The sequence below is a fragment of the Pogona vitticeps genome, chromosome 8 (assembly GCF_051106095.1).
Source record: "Pogona vitticeps strain Pit_001003342236 chromosome 8, PviZW2.1, whole genome shotgun sequence".
Lineage (NCBI taxonomy): Eukaryota > Metazoa > Chordata > Lepidosauria > Squamata > Agamidae > Pogona > Pogona vitticeps.
The window spans coordinates 15,004,717-15,023,376 of record NC_135790.1 but is presented as its reverse complement, the minus strand read 5'-3'; the positions used below and the strand labels follow the sequence as shown (position 1 = coordinate 15,023,376).

Here is an 18,660-nt window from a genome sequence, read left to right as displayed (position 1 = left end):
GCACAACATGAGTGCAGCAGCATCTTTGTGCTCCACGGAGAAAGACTTGCCATCTGCCTCTGGTGCAGTCGGGAGGAGGGGCTCTATATCCATTATGATTATTAGCCCCTGACAGGCTTATCCATTCCATTCCTTCTTCAAAGTCTTCCAAGTTAGTGCCCATCACTATATCTTACAGAAGCAATTCATATTGCAAAACATTATTGCTTTCCATTGGTTCTGAATCTTCAACCATCCAGCTTTAGTGGACCACCCTGTATTCTATGAGAAAGGGAGAAGGGGTTTTACTAAAAGGACAAAGAGTCGTTTATTTAAAATGAAGCAAAAATAAGTTCCTGGAAAAGATGGGTTAAAATAGTGGTTCTTAACCTTGGGTTACTCAGGTGTTTTTGAACTGCAACTCCCAGAAACCCCAGCCTGCACAGCTGGTGGTGAAGGCTTCTGGGAGTTGCAGTCCAAAAACACCTGAGTAACCCAAGGTTAAGAACCACCGGGTTAAAATAATTCCAAAGAGTACATAAAATCCAATTTTAAATGAAAAATGTGAGTTCCATACAATGTGGTTTAACTAGATATGTTTTAAACAACTTTTCTCAGAATATTTTTCCTGTGCTACCATGATGTACACAGGCCAAGATGATTCGGCAAAATTCGCATTCAGATCAACCGGTCAGAAATATATAAATATCTAAACAAAACTATAAAAGAATTTCTCTGTGTCTAGGACACTTTATAGAAAAGGCTGAAGTCATAAAATGAGCACTGCTAATATGAACATAAACCATGATCCATAGCTAAGAGGGGATGTAGATTAGAGGGGGTGGATAAGAACAGATGTACTATCTAAATCCTTTCTAAACGAGATGTTGCTTCTTGTAGAAAAGCGGGGGAGGGTACTAAGGAGATTTTCAAGGCATAAGGTACAAGTTTCAGTGCATACAGCTCCATACTTCCTCTTAAGTAGCAGAATATGAATATATGATGAAAAATAAATACATTTACATTTCTTGAGTTTGAGGACTATGCAGGCCATGTTTCAGTTTTTCTCACATAGAATTCTAAATCTGCAACAATTATTTGATTGAATGTTGTGGTTTCTTGTGAGTAAACCCACTGAACTGGGCAGAATTACTTTTGAGTGGATCTGTTAGAATTGTGCTGGAAATCACTTAAATTTAATCTGAGGAAAATGCTTTTAAACTAGTGAAATATGAGAGTTTAATTTGTTCCAGCGCTGGCACCAAGCCTTTAAAAAAAAAGCAATTTCCTTACTTCACAAAGTAAGGTTGCTTTACTGAAAAAGAAAAATGTTACTTTGCATCAGGATTGTGTTAATCCAAGAATTGGCTCAAAATGCTTCAAAACTGAAACTGACCTCTTTTGTTTTCTTTAAACCAGGGGAGAAAGATATGGGATAGAAATTCAGGCTTGGAGGTGGTGGGGATCAACAATTGTAAAAGGTGAAATGTTGAATTTGCAGACAAGGGCCTTTCTGCATTCATATAAGTGTTCACACTGCCTGAATTGATATGAATACATTCTTTAGATTAGGCAGCCTTCAGTCGCGAGAGACTATGGTAACGTGCTCTGTATGGAGGACTTGTAACAGCGTCTAGTGTGGCTGAGAAAGCCAATTTAAGAGTGACAATCCCTTCCACACTGAAGACAATCTGTCCCCTGTCCAGCTTCCTGATTTTGCTGGTTTCGGGTCTGACTCTTTGCCTCGGCCTGCTGGACAAGGGTCTCTTCAAATTGGGAGAGGCTGTGATGTACTGCCTGCCTCCTGGCTGAACGCTCAGATGTTGAGGTTTCCCATCTATTGAGGTCCATTCCCAAGGCCTTCAGATCCCGCTTAGAAGATATTCTTGGATCGCAGTTGGGCTCTCCCTCTGGGGCGATTTCCCTGCACTAATTGTCCATACAGGAGATCTTTTGGAATCCAACCATCAACCATTCTCACGACATGCCCGAGCCAACGTAGACGTTGCTGTTTCAGTAATGGATACATGCTGAAAATTCCAGCTCGATCTAGGACTACTCTATTTGGAACTTTGTCCTGCCAGGTGATACCAAAAATGTGTCAGAGACAACGCATATGGAATGTGTTCAGCTTCCTCTCCTGCCATGCACAAAGGGTCTCACTGCCGTACAGGAGTGTGCTCAGGACAGACTCTATAGACCTGGATCTATAGAGCTGGATACATTCTCATGCGGAAAAAAAAAGCAGAAGCCCCAGTGGCAGAGGAAAAAAGGAGAGATGGAAAAGGAAACTTCATTGATTTGCATTGACTTATATATTGTGTATAATGGAAAACAATATGTGCCTGATCATCCCAGTCCCAGAGCAATTCCCATATTATTTGTCAGTGTAGTTGCTCCCTTAGAAAATTACCTGTCTGCCCTGCTGGAAAGATGATGCCTGTTGGAATACCTGCAGTGCAACATCTGAAGAAAAATCCACACTTTTTTTTAGCTTTCTATCAAGGCACTGTATTTGTCTATCAAGCTTACTACTGTCTACTTCGATTTTCTGCCAAATTAGCCAGTGGATTGCTTATTTTACCTGTTTATTTGATTTATGCCCTGCCTTCCTCCCAGGACTGGAACTTAAAATGACTCACAAAATAAACATTAAATTACACACATTAAAACATGACATTAAAATGCAGGTGGAAAAAAATACAGTTATTTTAAAAATGTAACACTTGTCCATTAAAAACCTCATCTGATCATTAAAAGGACCAGCCACCTTTTTCAGCAACTGCTCAGTTGCCCAAGGTCTACTGAATAGAAATGTTTTTGCCTGCTGATAGAAGGTGAACAAGAACAGGGCTAGCCTAAGGTTGGTTGACTCTTTTTTCCACACAACATAAACACTGCAGTAAGTCAAACTGTCCACAGAGTGTTCCTACCAGTACCTTTCCAAGCCCCTGTCAGGGATTTCTACTTCTACTTGTGTGTGTGTGTGTATGTGTGTGTGTGTGTGTGTGTTCAAGCCTTCTTTTGATTTGAATGACGTGGCTTAATTAACAAGTCATTTCAGGATATTGGAAAATTGAACACTTCCTCTGCTCCTTGATGTAGAGGCAGGGGAAGTAAATTTTTAATTTTCAGACTGTAGTAGAACATTGCTGATATGTGGTCAGTTTTTCAACTGGTCCTTCAAAGACAAAGGAAAGAAGATACCTTTCTAAAAAAGATTAATAAATGATAACAGCACATCAGTAAGAGACTGCTCTTGTTGTTGTTTAGTCGTTAAGTCGTGTCCAACTCTTTGTGACCCCATGGACCAGAGCACGCCAGGCCCTCTTGTCTTCCACTGCCTCCCGGAGTTGGGTCAAATTCATGTTGGTCCCTTTGGTAACACTGTCCAACCATCTCATCCTCTGTCATCTCCTTCTCCTCTTGCCCTCGCACTTTCCCAACATCTGGGTCTTTTCCAGGGAGTCTTCTATTCTCATGAGATGGCCAAGAGGTTCTTTAATTTCTCCTCACTTTCTGCAATCAGAGTGGTATCATCTGCATATCTGAGGTTCTTGATATTTCTTCCGGCAATCTTAGTTCCGGCTTGGGATTCATCCAGTCCAGCCTTTTGCATGATGTATTCTGCATATAAGTTAAATAAGCAGGGGGACAATATACAGTTTTATCATACTGCTTTCCCAATTTTGAACAAATCAGTTGTTCCATATGCAGTTCTTACTGTTGTTTCCTGTCCCACATATAGACTTATCAGGAGATATATATATAGGCACTCCCATTTCTTTAAGGACTTGCCATAGTTTGCTGTGGTCCACACAGTCAAAGGCTTTTGTGTAGTCAATGAAGCAGAAGTAGATGTTTTTTCTGGAACTATCTGGCTTTCTTCATAATGCAGCGCATGTTAGCAATTTGGTCTCTAGTTCCTCTGCTCCTTCAAAATCCAGCTTGTACTTCTGGGAGTTCTCGGTCCACATACTGCTGAAGCCTGCCTTGGAGGGTTTTGAGCATAACCTTGCTAGCGTGTGAAATGAGTGCAGTTGTACAGTAGTTGGATCATTCTTTGGCACTGCCCTTCTTTGGGATTGGGATGAAGACTGATCTTTTCAGTCCTCTGGCTACTGCTAAGTTTTCCAAACCTGGAATATTGAGTGTAGCACCTTAACAGCCTCATCTTTTAACATTTTAAATAGTTCCACTGGAATGCCATCACCTCCACTGGCCTTGTTGTTAGCCATGCTTTCTACGGCCCACTTGACTTCGTTCTCCAGGATGTCTGGCTCAAGATCAGCAACCACACTATCTGGGTTGTCCAGGACATCCAGATCTTTATGGTATAATTCTTCTGTGTACTCTTGCCATCTCTTCTTGATATCTTCTGCTTCCATAAGGTCCTTACCATTTTTGTCCTTTATCATGTCCATCTTTGCACAAAATGTTCCTTTAATATCTCCAATTTTCTTGAACAGATCTGGCTCAAGGTCAGCAACCACGCTATATGGGTTGTCCAGGACACCCAGATCTTTCTAGTATAATTCTTCTGTGTTCCTTTAATATCTCCGATTTTCTTGAACAGATCTCTGGTTTTCCCTTTCTATTATTTTTCTCTATATGTTTGCACTTTTCATTTAAGAAGGCCATCTTGTCTCTCCATGCTATTCTTTGGAAGTCTGAATTCAATTTTCTGTAACTTTCCCTATCTGCCTTGCATTTGGTTTCCCTTCTCCTCTCTGCTATTTCTAAGGCCTCGTTGGACAGCCACTTTGCTTTCTTTCATTTCCTTTTCTTTGGGATGGTTTTTGTTGCTGCCTCCTATAAAATGTTACAACCCTCCATCCATAGTTCTTCAGGGACACTGTCCACCAAATCTAGTTCCTTCAATCTGTTCTTCACTTCCACTGTGTATTCATAAGGGATTTGGTTTAGATTATACCTGACTAGCCCAGTGGTTTTTCCTACTTTCTCCAGTTTAAGCTTGAGTTTAGCTATAAGAAACTGATGCAGAGCCACAATCAGCACCAGGTCTTGTTTTTGCTGACTGTATAGAGCTTCTCCCTCCTTGGCTGCAGAGAACATAATCAATCTGATTTTGGTATTGCCCATCTGGTGATTTCCATGTGTAGAGTCGCCTCTTGTGTTGTTCGAAAGGAGTGTTTGCGATGACCAGTTTGTTCTCTTGACAGGGCCAAACTTACCTGTTGTTCCTTTTATCTCTTGACTCCCTACTTTAGCATTCCAGTCCCCTATAATGAGAAGAACATCTTTCTTTGATGTCAGTTCTAGAAAGTGTTGTAAGTCTTCATAGAATTGGTCAGTTTTTTGGTGCATACACTTGGATTTCTGTGATGTTGAAAGATCTGCCTTGGATTCGTATTGAAATGATTCTATCATTTTTGAGATTGTATCCCTGTACAGCTTTTCCCCTCTTGACCATGAGGGCTACTCCATTTTTTCTATGGGATCCTTGCCCGCAATGGTAGATATGATAATGGTCTGAAGTGAATTTGCCCATTCCATCTATTTTAGTTCACTGATGCCCAGGATGTCCATGTTTATTCTTGCCATCTCCTGTTTGACCACATCCAGCTTACCAAGGTTCATAGATCTTACATTCCAGATTCCTATGCAGTATTTTTCTTTGCAGCATTGGACTTTCCTTTCACGCCCAGGCGTGTCCGCAGCTGAGCGTCCTTTTGGCTTTGGCCCAAACGCTTCATTAGCTCTGGAGCTACTTGTACTTGTCTTCCACTCTTCTTCAGAAGCATGTTGGACACCTTCCGACCTGAGGGGCTCATCTTCCAGCATCATATCTTTTAGCCTTTCGTTCTGTCCATGGAGTTTTCTTGGCAAAGATACTGGAGTGGCTTGCCAGTTCCTGCTCCAGGTGGATCGCGTTTAGTCAGAACTCTCCACTATGACCGTCTGTCTTGGGTGGACCTGCACAGCATAGCCCATAGCTTCTCTGAATTACTCAAGCCCCTTCGCCATGACAAGGCAGCACTCCGTGAATGGGCAGTAAGAGTCTACTATAGTCTAAAAGAAATTTCACTTCCTCTGCTCTTCCTCAGTGGAGGAGCAGGAGAAGTGAAATTTGCTACATTCTGAGGTTATTTGCTTATTTACCCACTTTATAATACTGGAAATTCAAACCATAAGGAGCTGGATCAAATAGGCTTTCTTGAGGTCTAATATGCCATATGGATGTGAGGATTGCAGCAAATGGTGTATCACACCTCAAATGGATCCTAACCAACCCTATTTAGCCTACATAAGCCTTCTCGAAAAAGACCCATGTAGATAAGCCCTATGTAATTATAGATATTGGTGATAAGACATTTTGCAATTTGCTACCCATTCAACTCTGAGTGCTCACTGGAAGGACAGATCCTGAAGCTGAGACTCCAATACTTTGGCCATCTCATGAGAAGAGAAGACTCCCTGGAAAAGACCCTGATGTTGGGAAAGTGTGAATGCAAGAGGAGAAGAGGATGACAGAGGATGAGATGGTTGGACAGTGTCATCGAAGCAATCAACATGAATTTGACCAAACTCTGGGAGGCAGTGGAAGACAGGAGGGCCTGGCATGCTCTGGTCCATGGGGTCACGAAGAGTCAGACACGACTAAACGACTAAGCAACAACAACAACCCATTCCAATGACAGATGACTTAGGATATTTGGCAGTTGTGCTGGTGAACAGGCTTTTCATGGGCAAGTATACAGAACACAGCATTTATCTTTCATGGTTTATTAATTTTTTGTCATTTAATAGGCAACTGACATTGCTGCTTGGTGAATGAAATAAAAAAGAGCCAAACCAGTCTAGTACACAAACTAGTACACACACCCATACATGTGTGCACATGTCTGTATGTGTAAGGACAAATCTTGATTGCGGAGAAGGGGAGGGGATGAAGAAAAGCCAATGACTAAAAAGGGGCAATAAGGTTTTTGCTTTCACCCTCAGGTCAAGATGCTTTCTTAGGTGGCTTTCCTGGAGCGCTTCATGGAGCCCTTGTCTGTGCGTCTGCTGTCCTGCAACGCAATCTTTATGTTGACATCCTGTGGCTGAGCAGAAAAATCAAAGCGGAGAACACCAAGAAGAGCAACTGAGCCTTCAGCCTCCACCTTTGAGGGGATTGCACTCCCCACCCACCCACCGTATTGATCCAAGCGCTGCTGGCTTCTCTCGCCAGCAGGGGGTGCTAGCCAGTACTGAAACCAGTCCTGTATCTTGCTTTGTAAGGGGGCACAGCTCCCATTCACCAGCACTGCCATGAAAGGAGGGTGCGGGATGCAGTTTTAATACCTAAGCGCACGGGCAATCATGCAATATTTTTCTTGATATAAACGAGGAATCCAGGGCATGCACAGATTGGTTTTGTGCATCTTATTGGTTTTATGTCATTGTTGCCAGCGTGGCAGCGGCAGCAATGGCTGTTTCTATATCATGCATTCATGCAGCTGCTCCCACAACCATTATTGTTGCTTCTGCATTCTTGCACTTCCTTGGGATGGCTCCCACCTAGTGATCTACGGCTACGGGTTGTTCTAGGTTACAAAGAGTGGAGTAATTCCTCCTTTGCAAGGAAAAGGATTTTCTTTATTTTCTTTTATTTAATATATCTAAAATATTTTTATCCTTCTCAAAAGGACCCAAAGTGGCTTGCATCATTAAGAATACAATATTTAAAAGCTAAAAACAGGAAGTATACAAATATTTACCCAATAATCTCAGTAGGATCATAGGTTGTAGATGATGGGAAGAAGCTCAGCCTAACCCCTTGGAATGCACTTCTAGTTCACTTTTTGATCTTACATATCTCTTCTCTAGCCTGGCACTGGAGTATAAAAAGCATTTTGCTGGATCAGACCAAAGGCCAGTCAGACATTCTATTGACATAGTAGCTAGCCAGTTGCCAATGGGAAGTTCAAAAGGAGAATACAGTGGTGCCTCGCACAACGAGTGCACCGTAGAACGACGAATCCACACAACGGGGCCGTTCTAGCGATCACAAATGTGATCACACACCGATGGCCCCTATGGCTCAAAATCGCAGAGCGAAGGTCGGTAAGCGGTTTGCTTACCGACCTTCGCTTTGCGACCCGCCGATCAGCTGTTCGGTGGCTTCAAAATGGCCGCCGGAAGCCCCAAAATGGCCACGCGCAGCGTTTTCACGCCCTCGTTAAGCGAGGGGAGGGCGTGAAAATGGCTGCCGGCCATCGGAGAAACATCGCTGTACGGTGAGTAAAGCTGCTATTGTTCCAATGGCTTTTTTTTTTATCCGTACAGCGATGTTTTCACACAGCGAGGGTTAATCCGGAACGGATTGACCTCGCTGTGTGAGGCACCACTGTACAAGTGGAGTAGCACCTTTCAGCTTGTATTACCCTGATACAAAGAGGCATACTACCTCTGGTACTGGAGTCAATATATTGCTGTCTTAACTCTGAATCACTGGTAGTTTTGTCCTTCCTGGACTAGGTGGACCACAGAGTCTAACTCAATATGAATGAAACCTTCATATATAAAATCTGGGACACACTACTCTTTAAACTAGATCTATGAGCTAGCATACACAGGCAGCCCACACATAGGAAAGTTTGTCATGAACTGGATGATAGTTTTAAGATCAGCCCCAGAGCGATCTCTGTGCAGTGGCTTTCCAGTTCTTCTGGCATGCTTCCTGTAGGCAACTGCTGTGAATAGGAAGGCCTCTCGTATGGTCCAGCAGAGCTTTTCTTATGGTTTTAACTGTCTGGAAATGGAACAATACATGAACATTCACTCAGAGATGAACCAGAATATTTACCCCCACCCCCACCCCAATCTTCTTTTTCCTTTTTTTAAGATGAATATCAACATCATGGGTTAGATTGAGAAGTGCTTTTCCATTTGCAGAAGATGCCTTTTGCTCATGTATGGCTATTTGATGACTCATGATGGCATTGTTTGAGAGAAATGAGCATTAAATCCAAGTTCATCTTCTGCGTGCACAACAAGGCTAATAGAATCCACCTCTTCTAGTGCCATCTGAGTTGAGATATAACACAAAATCATGGATTCTTTTCAACATCTGAATCTGAGGCTGTAAACTGTGGTTTGGTTTGATCCAAAAAAACTAAAGTCTCACATTGCTTTGCAAACCGTAGGTTTTATTAGTTATGGTTTGCCACTAAGTCTAAAGTGACAAACAATGGTTAAAAACTTCAGCATTGTGAAAATTGGAGACAATTTATGAATCTTGAGTTCTGAGCGGACCTGTGCATCAGGCAGAGTTCAATCCATGGTGTGGGTTCTGAAATAAAAGCCATAGGTTGGTATGATTTCTGACTAGAACATCTGTATGCATTCATAGGTGAAATAGCACGATCAACTCTTTGCCTTCTGCTCTCAGTCATGTGGGTCTAAATCCTCGTCTTTTAAGGTCTGATGTTGTGTAGACCAGTCGTCTCCAACCTTGGGCCTCCAGATGTTCTTGGGACTACATCTCCCAGAAGCCTTCACCACCACCTCTGCTGATCAGGATTTCTGGGAGTTGAAGTCCAAGAACATCTGGAGGCCCAAGGTTGGGGACCACTGGTGTAGACCTTGTGATGGTGAGCAGTTCAGGAATGGACCTGTGAGCAGTTTGGCTTACAGTTTGTTGGTTAGAAAGGACTAGAATGGCTTTTGCAGATGCTTCCATGCCTGATTATCATAAAGACCAAAACTAAGAATTACTTGACTGGTTTCTTGCACACAGTGTCTCAGGTGCAAGATTTCAATTTATTGCTGACCTTTTGGACTTGCTTTTTGGATCTTTGACTCAGGTTTTGCAGACAAGGTCTGTCTCCATCCTGAAGCTACTTGCCCTAATCTTCTTATGCAGTCTAGTGCTTAACAGTCATATTGTCTGTCTACACTTAGCTCGATTTCTTATTGTCAGTAAAAGTTTCTTATGCATGTAAAGTAAATCAATACACACCAGATGTAATTAAGTGTATCTGTGTTGGCTATTTCAACGGCTTATGTAAATTGGTTTACATTAAAATCTGCAGTTAAGCTGGACACAAGAAGTACTTACACAAGACTTCAGTCCAACTTCTTACACCTTCAAGAGGATGCTCTGGTGGACTATTTCAGTTCTACAGTTGCAACATGTTATTCCCTTCATGGCAATCTTCATGGGTTCCAATATATAATCCAATCCAGAGGTAGACACAAAATCGCACTGTCACAATGGGCATGTATCATAAATGAGAAATCTCAATGTATGTGGAACTAGGTTTGATCAGAATTGTTAACTGTTAATTGAAGCTAGGGAGTCATTTTGATAAGTTCCAGGTTAAGTTATAAAGCTGTGTCAGTCTGTGGCTGGTCAGTACTTGGATGGGAGACCACCTTGGAACTTTTTGCTTCCTGGGGGATCAATAGGTGGGGTATACATTTTAGTCTATTCTTTAAAACTGCTTTTTAAATTATTTTATTTTGTTTGCAATGAAATGCTTTATTAGTTTTATTATGTTGTTTTAGTGGATTTGGAAGCTCTAATGGGCAGGAAAGTGTTTAATGAATGTCCGTAAAATTGCTCTCTGACATCTTTGGACATGGGTGAAATCTGCAGGCCTCCAGATGTTGGTAGGATCCCGTTCATGTCAAAAAACAAGAGCACAGAGGGAAGAGGAAGTTGAGGCACCAATTGTTGACTGTACTACCTCCAAAAGTTAACTCTTGTTAATGAGTGACTGTTAGTATAACAGCTTCTTCAAGACATTTTGTCTCATGTTATGATGTGGGGGTCCCCTTTCATTTCAATCCTCCAAGCATTCATTACATTACAATTTATTTGTTCTTTGTTCATTCCGGAAACAGCACAGTACAACTGACGAAAATATAAGATATTTTTTTGCCCAGCAACACTGAGAACATTAAATCTTCCATGGTACTGGTTGAAGGGCATAGAATACAGTGATATAGGTATACAGCTGGCTGTTCTTCTCTGCAGTTACAAAGGACTGTTCGTGTGAAAACTGCATTTTCTTAGATTTCCCTTGTTTCTGCCAAACCCAGTCGGTAGCTTAAGTGACTTGTAAGTAACCCAGATTTCCATGTGCCTGGGGGCTAGATTTTCCTGGGGTTCCTTCCATTCTAAGGGAGGGTAGTTCTTCCTTTCCACATTATACCCGGACATCCTCTGCTGTTCCTCTAAGATAAAAAATGTCTACAAATCAATGTTCACACCACCTCCAAATGCAATAGAACAGGGGTCATCAACCCGCGGTCCATGGCCCAGTGCCGGTCCGTGGGCTTGCCGGAACTGGGCCGCGGATATGGATTTCCACCAGCCCCCCACACCAGGAGTGGGCAATTAATTTCTATAGGGGGCCACATGAAAAATCTGAACTGTGTTCGGGGGCTGAACCAACTTTACTTAAAAATAGGCCCCCATTAGTTGGGTAGTAATAGGCCCCCAATTTGTGGGTAGTAATAAGCCCCATTGGGTGAGGCCCTGCAGTGAACAAACTACAAGGCTGACATAGTTAATTCCCTAAACTTTTTTAGGACTGGAGCGATGACTGGTGGGCCGGACAGGAGCGGCTCGTGGGCCATATGTGGCCCATGGGCCGCACTTTGTCCAGGTCTGCCCCACACCCTCATCCAGGGGGCGTGTTATGCTTGCAGTGGGTGTATCATGCTTGCAGTGGGCGTGACTTGCAGGCAGTGGCATGTCACGCTCACATGCATGCCTGAGAGCACAACACACACAGGCACAACATGCCCACCGCATGAGCATGGGGGTGCCTCCAACCCTCCCCCCCGCTCATGGAGCTCACTCCCCCCAGCCGGTCCGCAGCCCCAAAAAGGTTGGGGATCACTGCAATAGAAGGTATTTCCCCATTACTAATGTACAAATAAGTTTCAATGCTAGTCTTATTGGGTATTACATGTTGAATGGGAGGAAGTATCTAGCATTCACCCTGCTCATTAATATTTATATTGAAATGTGCATGTGCCAGTAGGAGTTGGTGCATGCAAATTTCCTTAATTAAAGGAAAGGGAAAAGGAAAGAGGGAGAGGAGAGTAGACGGTTGAGAATGGAGAAAGAAGGTTGTTGAGAGTTAATGACATTGACTGGACTTTCATCACTTGTAACATTAAACAATACTTGGTTCTTAAATGATACATTGCCTGGACCCCTTTCATTAACAGTGAACAAAATTGATGTAATCAGCTGGTGGCAGCTGAACAACACGTAGTGTGTGCCTTTGGTTGGTGAAATGACCAAGGGCTACCTGCTAACAACTTAAAACATCTTGGGCTATTACTATCACATCGATACACTAGTATGAGGCAGAAGGATAAGAAGTGGAAGAATGTCACTCCAGACCTTCTAGATTTATGGCTTAGAACTGAAAGTATATGCCTTTATTGGGAGGCAGAAGTCATGAACCCACTGCAAAAAAAGTATGTCTTGATGCATTCCCCTACACTTCTGCTGCCTTATAAAGGTGGTTGTCTCTCCATCCCTCTTCCAAAGCTTCATTGGGCCCTTCTGCTTACCGTTGGTGTCTCCCTGAAATAAAACCCTCAAGACTCATGTATGAAAAGGTCAATAGCAAAATTGCTCAAGATTGCCAGCTGAGGCGCAAACAACATTTGATCTAAATGTGTCCTTAGGTAGCCCCCTGGTGTGTTGTCTTAGAACAATCCTTCTGCCATGCTGCTCTTGTCCCGGTACGAAAACCCCTCGTTGGTGCCAGCGGGAGCAGGTAAGGAAAAACAACCGGAGATAAATAAGAATACGTGGAGGAGACCATTTTTGTCAAGACCATACAATTAAATCTCACAGAAGTACTGCAATCCCATCCCCATGAGCTTTCTATTAATTTCTAAAATGGAGTTTCCAGTGTGATCCCATATATTCTCACCGGCTGCTCTTTGGATCCTCTGAGAATATGCTAGTCACACTTGTAATGCTACACATTCTTGTTCTGTGTCAGATGGACACATTACACTGTCTTATGTGCTACACTTCCTCGCAAGTTTTCTGGTCATTAAATATGAAAGAGATGGACTTTTCTGGGTTCTGTGGTTTCTTCTGTCTCTCTCATTCATATGTCAGGTGCTAGACCAAATAAAGCTGTACTACAAAAACAAAAAAACTGTTCCAAAAAAGCAGAGAGAAGGCAAGAGACAATCATCTGCTCTAAAGCAGGTGGTAACAATACTGTACATAAGAATGAAAAAAAATCACCAGATTTCTGCAGGCCTCACAGTATTTTAAAGTTCACATTTATCTTCACATCATTATCATCATCAATTCCTCAGAAGGAAACAGTACAGATGACAAAGAGAAATAATAATCAGACCTATGTAGAATGACACTATATTAATCATCATCATCAATTCGAAATTGTCTTAAAGACCATGGCAGGCTGTTGCCTGTGCCCAGTGCCACCCACATCACCACCGTGTTCTCCTGAGACCACGTGAGTAGCCTTTGGCTTTCAAAAGAGGATGCCGGTTGCCCTCAGAAGTGGGTGGGGCAATTTTATATACAGTGGGGTCTTGACTTGAGAACTTAATCGGTATTGGAAGGTGGTTCTCAAGTCAAAAAGTCTGTAAATCAAGTCTCCATTGACCTACAGTGCATTGAAAACCGATTAATCCCGTAACAGGCCGTTTTTGTTCGATTTTGGTTTTTTTCTGGTCTGTAAGTCAAATCTCAGTCTGCAAGTCAAACCTAAATTTTGCGGCCAGAGAAGTCTGTAACTCAAAAAGTCTGTAAGTCAAGCCGTCTGTAAGTCAAGGGTCCACTGTACATGGGGCCAGCAAAGGTAATCCAAGAGAAATCCAAAATTTTCAGATTCCTTTCATTCGTTAAACCGAAAGATAAAGATTTCAGAAGCTCTCTTTTGCAAATTAACAAATAAATTAATATTTATTTATTTATTTATTTATTTGATTTATACCCCGCCCCTCTTGTTTTTAATTTCCTACCCCCCAGATGTCTCACTCCTAATAAGCTTCAGTGTTCAATAGTAATGTGAACTTGGATTTTGCCAGTCATACCCTGATACTCTAACTAAAATACAGACTGGCTCTCACTTTATCTTAACCATCGTTTCTGTAATATTTGAAGAGAGCTTCTAACCTTAGGATTTAAAAGGTAAACCTTTAAATCTTAACATGTTTAGCAAACTCCTTCCTGTGAAACCATGTGGAGCATGTTTTATGTTATTCACACAAACGACATTTGATCAGGTGCATTAAGCTCCAGGAAACCAAAGATCCAGAAGGAGGAGCTATGTTACTGTTTACCAGTCTGATCAACCATGCTGACCAACTGTGCTGGTCCCATATAAGCAGTGTTCCACCAAATCCAACAAGCATGTGTTTCTGGGATTCATTTGTAATGAAAAAAAGGTAAATTAAGCATGACAGACTTCAAAATCGAGCATGAAAACAGCAGGTTACTGGGTTTTCTTTGTTCCTTAATGTAATTTCACACACCCCTGCATCTCCCTCACAGGGAAGCCGGAAGAAACAAGCAGCATTGAATATGGAAGGGAAACAAAAATCGCATCCCCTCCCCCCCCCCTCGGCGCCTCATCGTGTCTTTGAGTTCAGAAGCTTGTAGGTTCAGTCTCTGGTATTTCCAATTAAAAGGCTCAGATAACAAGGCTGCCATTCAGAGTAAACAGTACTGGAGTATGTGGACAAACAATTTCAGCTGGGAAGGAGTAGGTTTCTGTTACAAAAAGGTGAATGGGGAGAAGAGACCAGAAAAGATCCTGTCTGCAGACTCCTGGTCTCCCAAACATATGTATATAAAGTTTCAAGAACTCTGCTGTCTTCTTCTCTTTCACTTCCCTGTCCTCCCTGTAGGCATCCTTCAGTCACGAGAGACTATGGTAATGTGGTCTGAATACAGGTCTTGGAACAGCATCTAGTGTGGCTTAGAAGGCCAATTCGAGAGTGACCATCCCTTCCACACTAAAGACATATACAATCTCTCCACTGTCCAGCTCCCTGATTTTGCTGGTTTCAGGACTGCCTCTTTGCCTCGGCCTGCTGGACAAGGGTCTCTTCAAATTGGGAGAGGCTGTAATGCACTGCCTGCCTTCAGGCTGAATGCTCAGATGTTGAGGTTTCCCATATGTTGAAGTCCATTCCTAAGGCCTTCAGATCCCGCTTGCAGATGTCCTTGTATCACAGCTGGGGTCTCCCTCTGGGGCACTTTCCCTGCACTAATTCTCCATATAGGAGATGTTTTGGAATCCGACCATCAGCCATTCTCACAACATGTCCAAGCCAACGTAGACGCCGCTGTTTCAGTAATATATACATGCTAAAAAATCCAGCTCGTTCTAGGATTACTCTATTTGGAACTTTGTCCTGCCAGGTGATACCAAAAATACATCAGAGACAACGCATATGGAACATTGTCCTTCACTCTAGTGTAACAGAAATCTGCTCTCTTACAGCTGAGATTGTGTGAGAAAATAGTCCTCATTATCTCCTACTGCACATGTTTTGAACTTCAGTGCCCAGAGACCCAGTCAGCACCAGCACCAGGAATCGGGGAGCTTAAGTTCAAAACATTTGCAAGACTTAAACATAGAAGTCACTTCTGTGATGCACGTGTTTCCCAGTAGCAAGTCTATGTCTGACAGAAACGAACTAGAAACAGTGGTGGAAACTCTTCTCTCTCTGGGCCTTACCTCAGAAATGAAGAACATGTTTGGTTCAGCAAACACTGCTGAATTCTGAGCCCTACCAGTTCTACTTGGCCTGACCACATGTTAAGGATGATGGGAGTTTTAGTCCAATTGTTTATGAAGAGCCATCGATTTCCAGCTTATCCCTAAAATGTCACTCTCATTGTTGGTTTTCACAACGCAGCTTTTTCAATGGCCGACTGGAAAAGAATTTGCCTGCTATCTAATAGCCTAATGTAGCATCAGAAGCTTTCCTTTTTCGGAGGAGATGTTTTCTACTGTCCTTTTAGAGGCAAGCTCAGAAGACCATATATTAGAAAAAGGTAGTGGGAGCAGCCTGATTGTGTGCCACAGTAATCTTAGACCCAGGACAAACCTGTTTAGTTCAGCTCTATGTTCCTGTAAATTAGATATTGTTCTGTGTTCTAACTTATTTTAATAAAGGACTAGCAGTTCAGCACATCTCTGCATACTGCTGCTGCCCACGTAGGGTACCCTTGGGGCTTATGTTTAGTCTGTGACTTACAGCCTGCTAAGTGTAAGGTGGGAGTAGATTATGGTGTTAACCATCTGTTTCCTCTCCACCACCCAAGTTTTATTAGGTGACCTAAGGGTCAGGTTCAGGTGTCCCGGTTCAAGTTTCATACCCTGAAGAGCTCCAATAAAAATATAACATGGTTTATTTATAATACAAAAGGCAGTCTCCCAGATAGAGTAGCAGGAAAGGAATATATCCCAGTGCCAGTGAGGGGGAAATGAGAATATGGAATATGAAAGAGTCCATAACTGGGCATCAGAGCAGATATGGAAATTCACTGGGTCAGGTCAAACAGAGGTATTATAACAGATAAAACATTGTGAACTATTGTACTGATTATCCTTTCTCTCTCTTTATTCCACAGTGAGACCAAGGCCTTGACTGAATCACCAGCCCTGTCAGCTGGAAACTCCTTCAAGGTATTCAGGAATCCTTTGGATTCCATAGGTTTCCCAGGATGACCCATTTTAATGAGCTCCTTCCACTCCTTCAGAGAAGGTCTGCTGGATCTGTCCCTTCTACCACGTGTATACTTGACCCTTGCCGTTGCGACTGATAAGATCTAGCTGGGGTTGATTGACTGGGTGGGTCCAGGCAGTGGTCGATGCCTTGTTATGGCAGGCGATGGCATGTCCTGCCTTGACAGAGGTGGTGGTGCACCCACTCCCAAAGAGGACCTCTCTGGACCCAGAGGTATGTGACAAGTACTGCCCCATTGCAAAAGTCTCCATTTTGGGCAAGGTGCTTGAACGTGTGGTGGCTGAGCCGTTTCCAACATTCTTGGAGGAAAGTGATTACCTGGATCCATTTCAGTTGGTTTCAGGCCAGGATTCAGTACCAAAATAGCCTGCTCTGGGCTAAAGACAGGGGGAGTGCAGCCCTGTTGATTCTCCTGGATGTCTCACCTATTTTTGATACCATTGATTAGGGTATCCTCTTGGATAGTCCCTGTGGAGTCGGAATGGGAGTCACTGTACTACAGTGGTTTCATTCCTATCTTTGGAACTGGTTGAGGTTTCCCATATGTTGAAGTCCATTCCTAAGGAGTGGGATTTGGGGACTTTTGCTCAGCCCCCTAGTGATGAAGCTGTGAGGTGCTACAGGGTTTTGTCCTGTCTCTTGTGCTGTTTAATATCTATATGAAACCACTGGGAGAGTGCATTGGGGGCTTGGGGGTTGGGTGGCATCAATAAGCTGATGACACTCAGCAATACCCCTTATCTTTGGGGTCAGCTGAAATTGTGCAGGTGTTAGACCAACATCTGGAGGCTGTAATGGGCTGGATGAGGGCTAATAAACTAAAGCTGAATCTCAGCAAGAGGAAGGATCCGTGGTTCTGTGGTTCCCATTGCTGGGAGTTGGACAGGACACCTGTTCTGGATGGATTTGCCCTCCCCCTAAAGGAGCAAGTGTGTAGATGGGGGTAATTTGAGATTCCTCTTTGCCACTGGAGGCTCTTGTGAGCTCAGTGGCTCGGAGTGCCTGTGACTTCAACTGATCTGCTAGCTATGACCGTTCCTGGACAGAGATAACCTGGCCACAGTAGTCCATGCTCTGATAATATCCTGGTTAGACTACTACAATGCACTCTGTATGGGGCTACCCTTGAAGATGATATGGAGGCTGCAGCAGGTGCAGTATGCAGCAGCTAGACTACTAACAGGAACATCCTTCAGAATCCACATGACACCGGTTTTGAAGAATTTGCACTTACAGCCACTATGCTTCTGGTCTGAGTTCAAGGTTTTGCGATCACTTCTAAAACTCTAAACAGCTTTGGACCTGGATATTTCAAGAAGCACCGAAATAAATCTGCTCAGTCACTAAGATCTGCTGGGGAGGTCCTCCTCTGTGTCTCACCACTGAGAGCAGTTTGTTATGTGGAGACATGGGAGAGGGCTTGTTCTGCCATAACACCCCAACTGTGGAATGCCCCCACCACCACTTCAAGGCTCGATTAGGACTGACGTTGGTATCATTTCAACACCAAGTCAAGACATACATATCTATTTGGGCCTTTGAGGGTTGAGGATCATGGCCTGCACAGGTTTTAATGCAATTGTTTTCATGTTTTTAATGTGTCAGTGTTTTAATTTTGTGCTGTTTGGTTTTAAATTGTTTTAAATATCTTTTAAAATTCTTTTATACAGCTTTGCCACTTGCCCTGAGATCTTGTGATATAGGATGGGCTATGAATGTTTAAATGAATACATGAAATAATAAGCCTTTGCCCAGTGTGTCAGTGAGGAATAGTTACAGGGTTATGGAAGGACAAACAGGTTTTGCTTTGTGCACTGAAATACACAAGCCAGCAGATACATGAGCATGCCCGAGAGCTTTCTCACCGGTAGCCAGCTTCAGAACAGCCAGTCTGCTTTATCAATTTTACACCCGTCCCCGGCTTTGCATTCCTTGTTCTGGATGTAGAGCCCGCTGTGC

General features: G+C 43.0%; 1 protein-coding gene and 1 long non-coding RNA gene across 2 annotated transcripts in view; both read left to right on the top strand.

Moving 5' to 3' along the window:
* Positions 1 to 7,652, top strand: part of RETSAT (retinol saturase) — a 48,837-nt gene extending 41,185 nt beyond the window's left edge. The window contains exon 11 of the mRNA XM_072978896.2: positions 6,946 to 7,652. Coding sequence (XP_072834997.2) covers positions 6,946 to 7,091 — 146 coding nt within the window. The 3' untranslated portion in view covers positions 7,092 to 7,652. The remainder of the gene's footprint in view (positions 1 to 6,945) is intronic.
* Positions 1 to 18,660, top strand: part of LOC144584198 (uncharacterized) — a 465,271-nt gene that overhangs the window by 52,338 nt on the left and 394,273 nt on the right. The gene's annotated exons all lie outside the window — the stretch shown is intronic.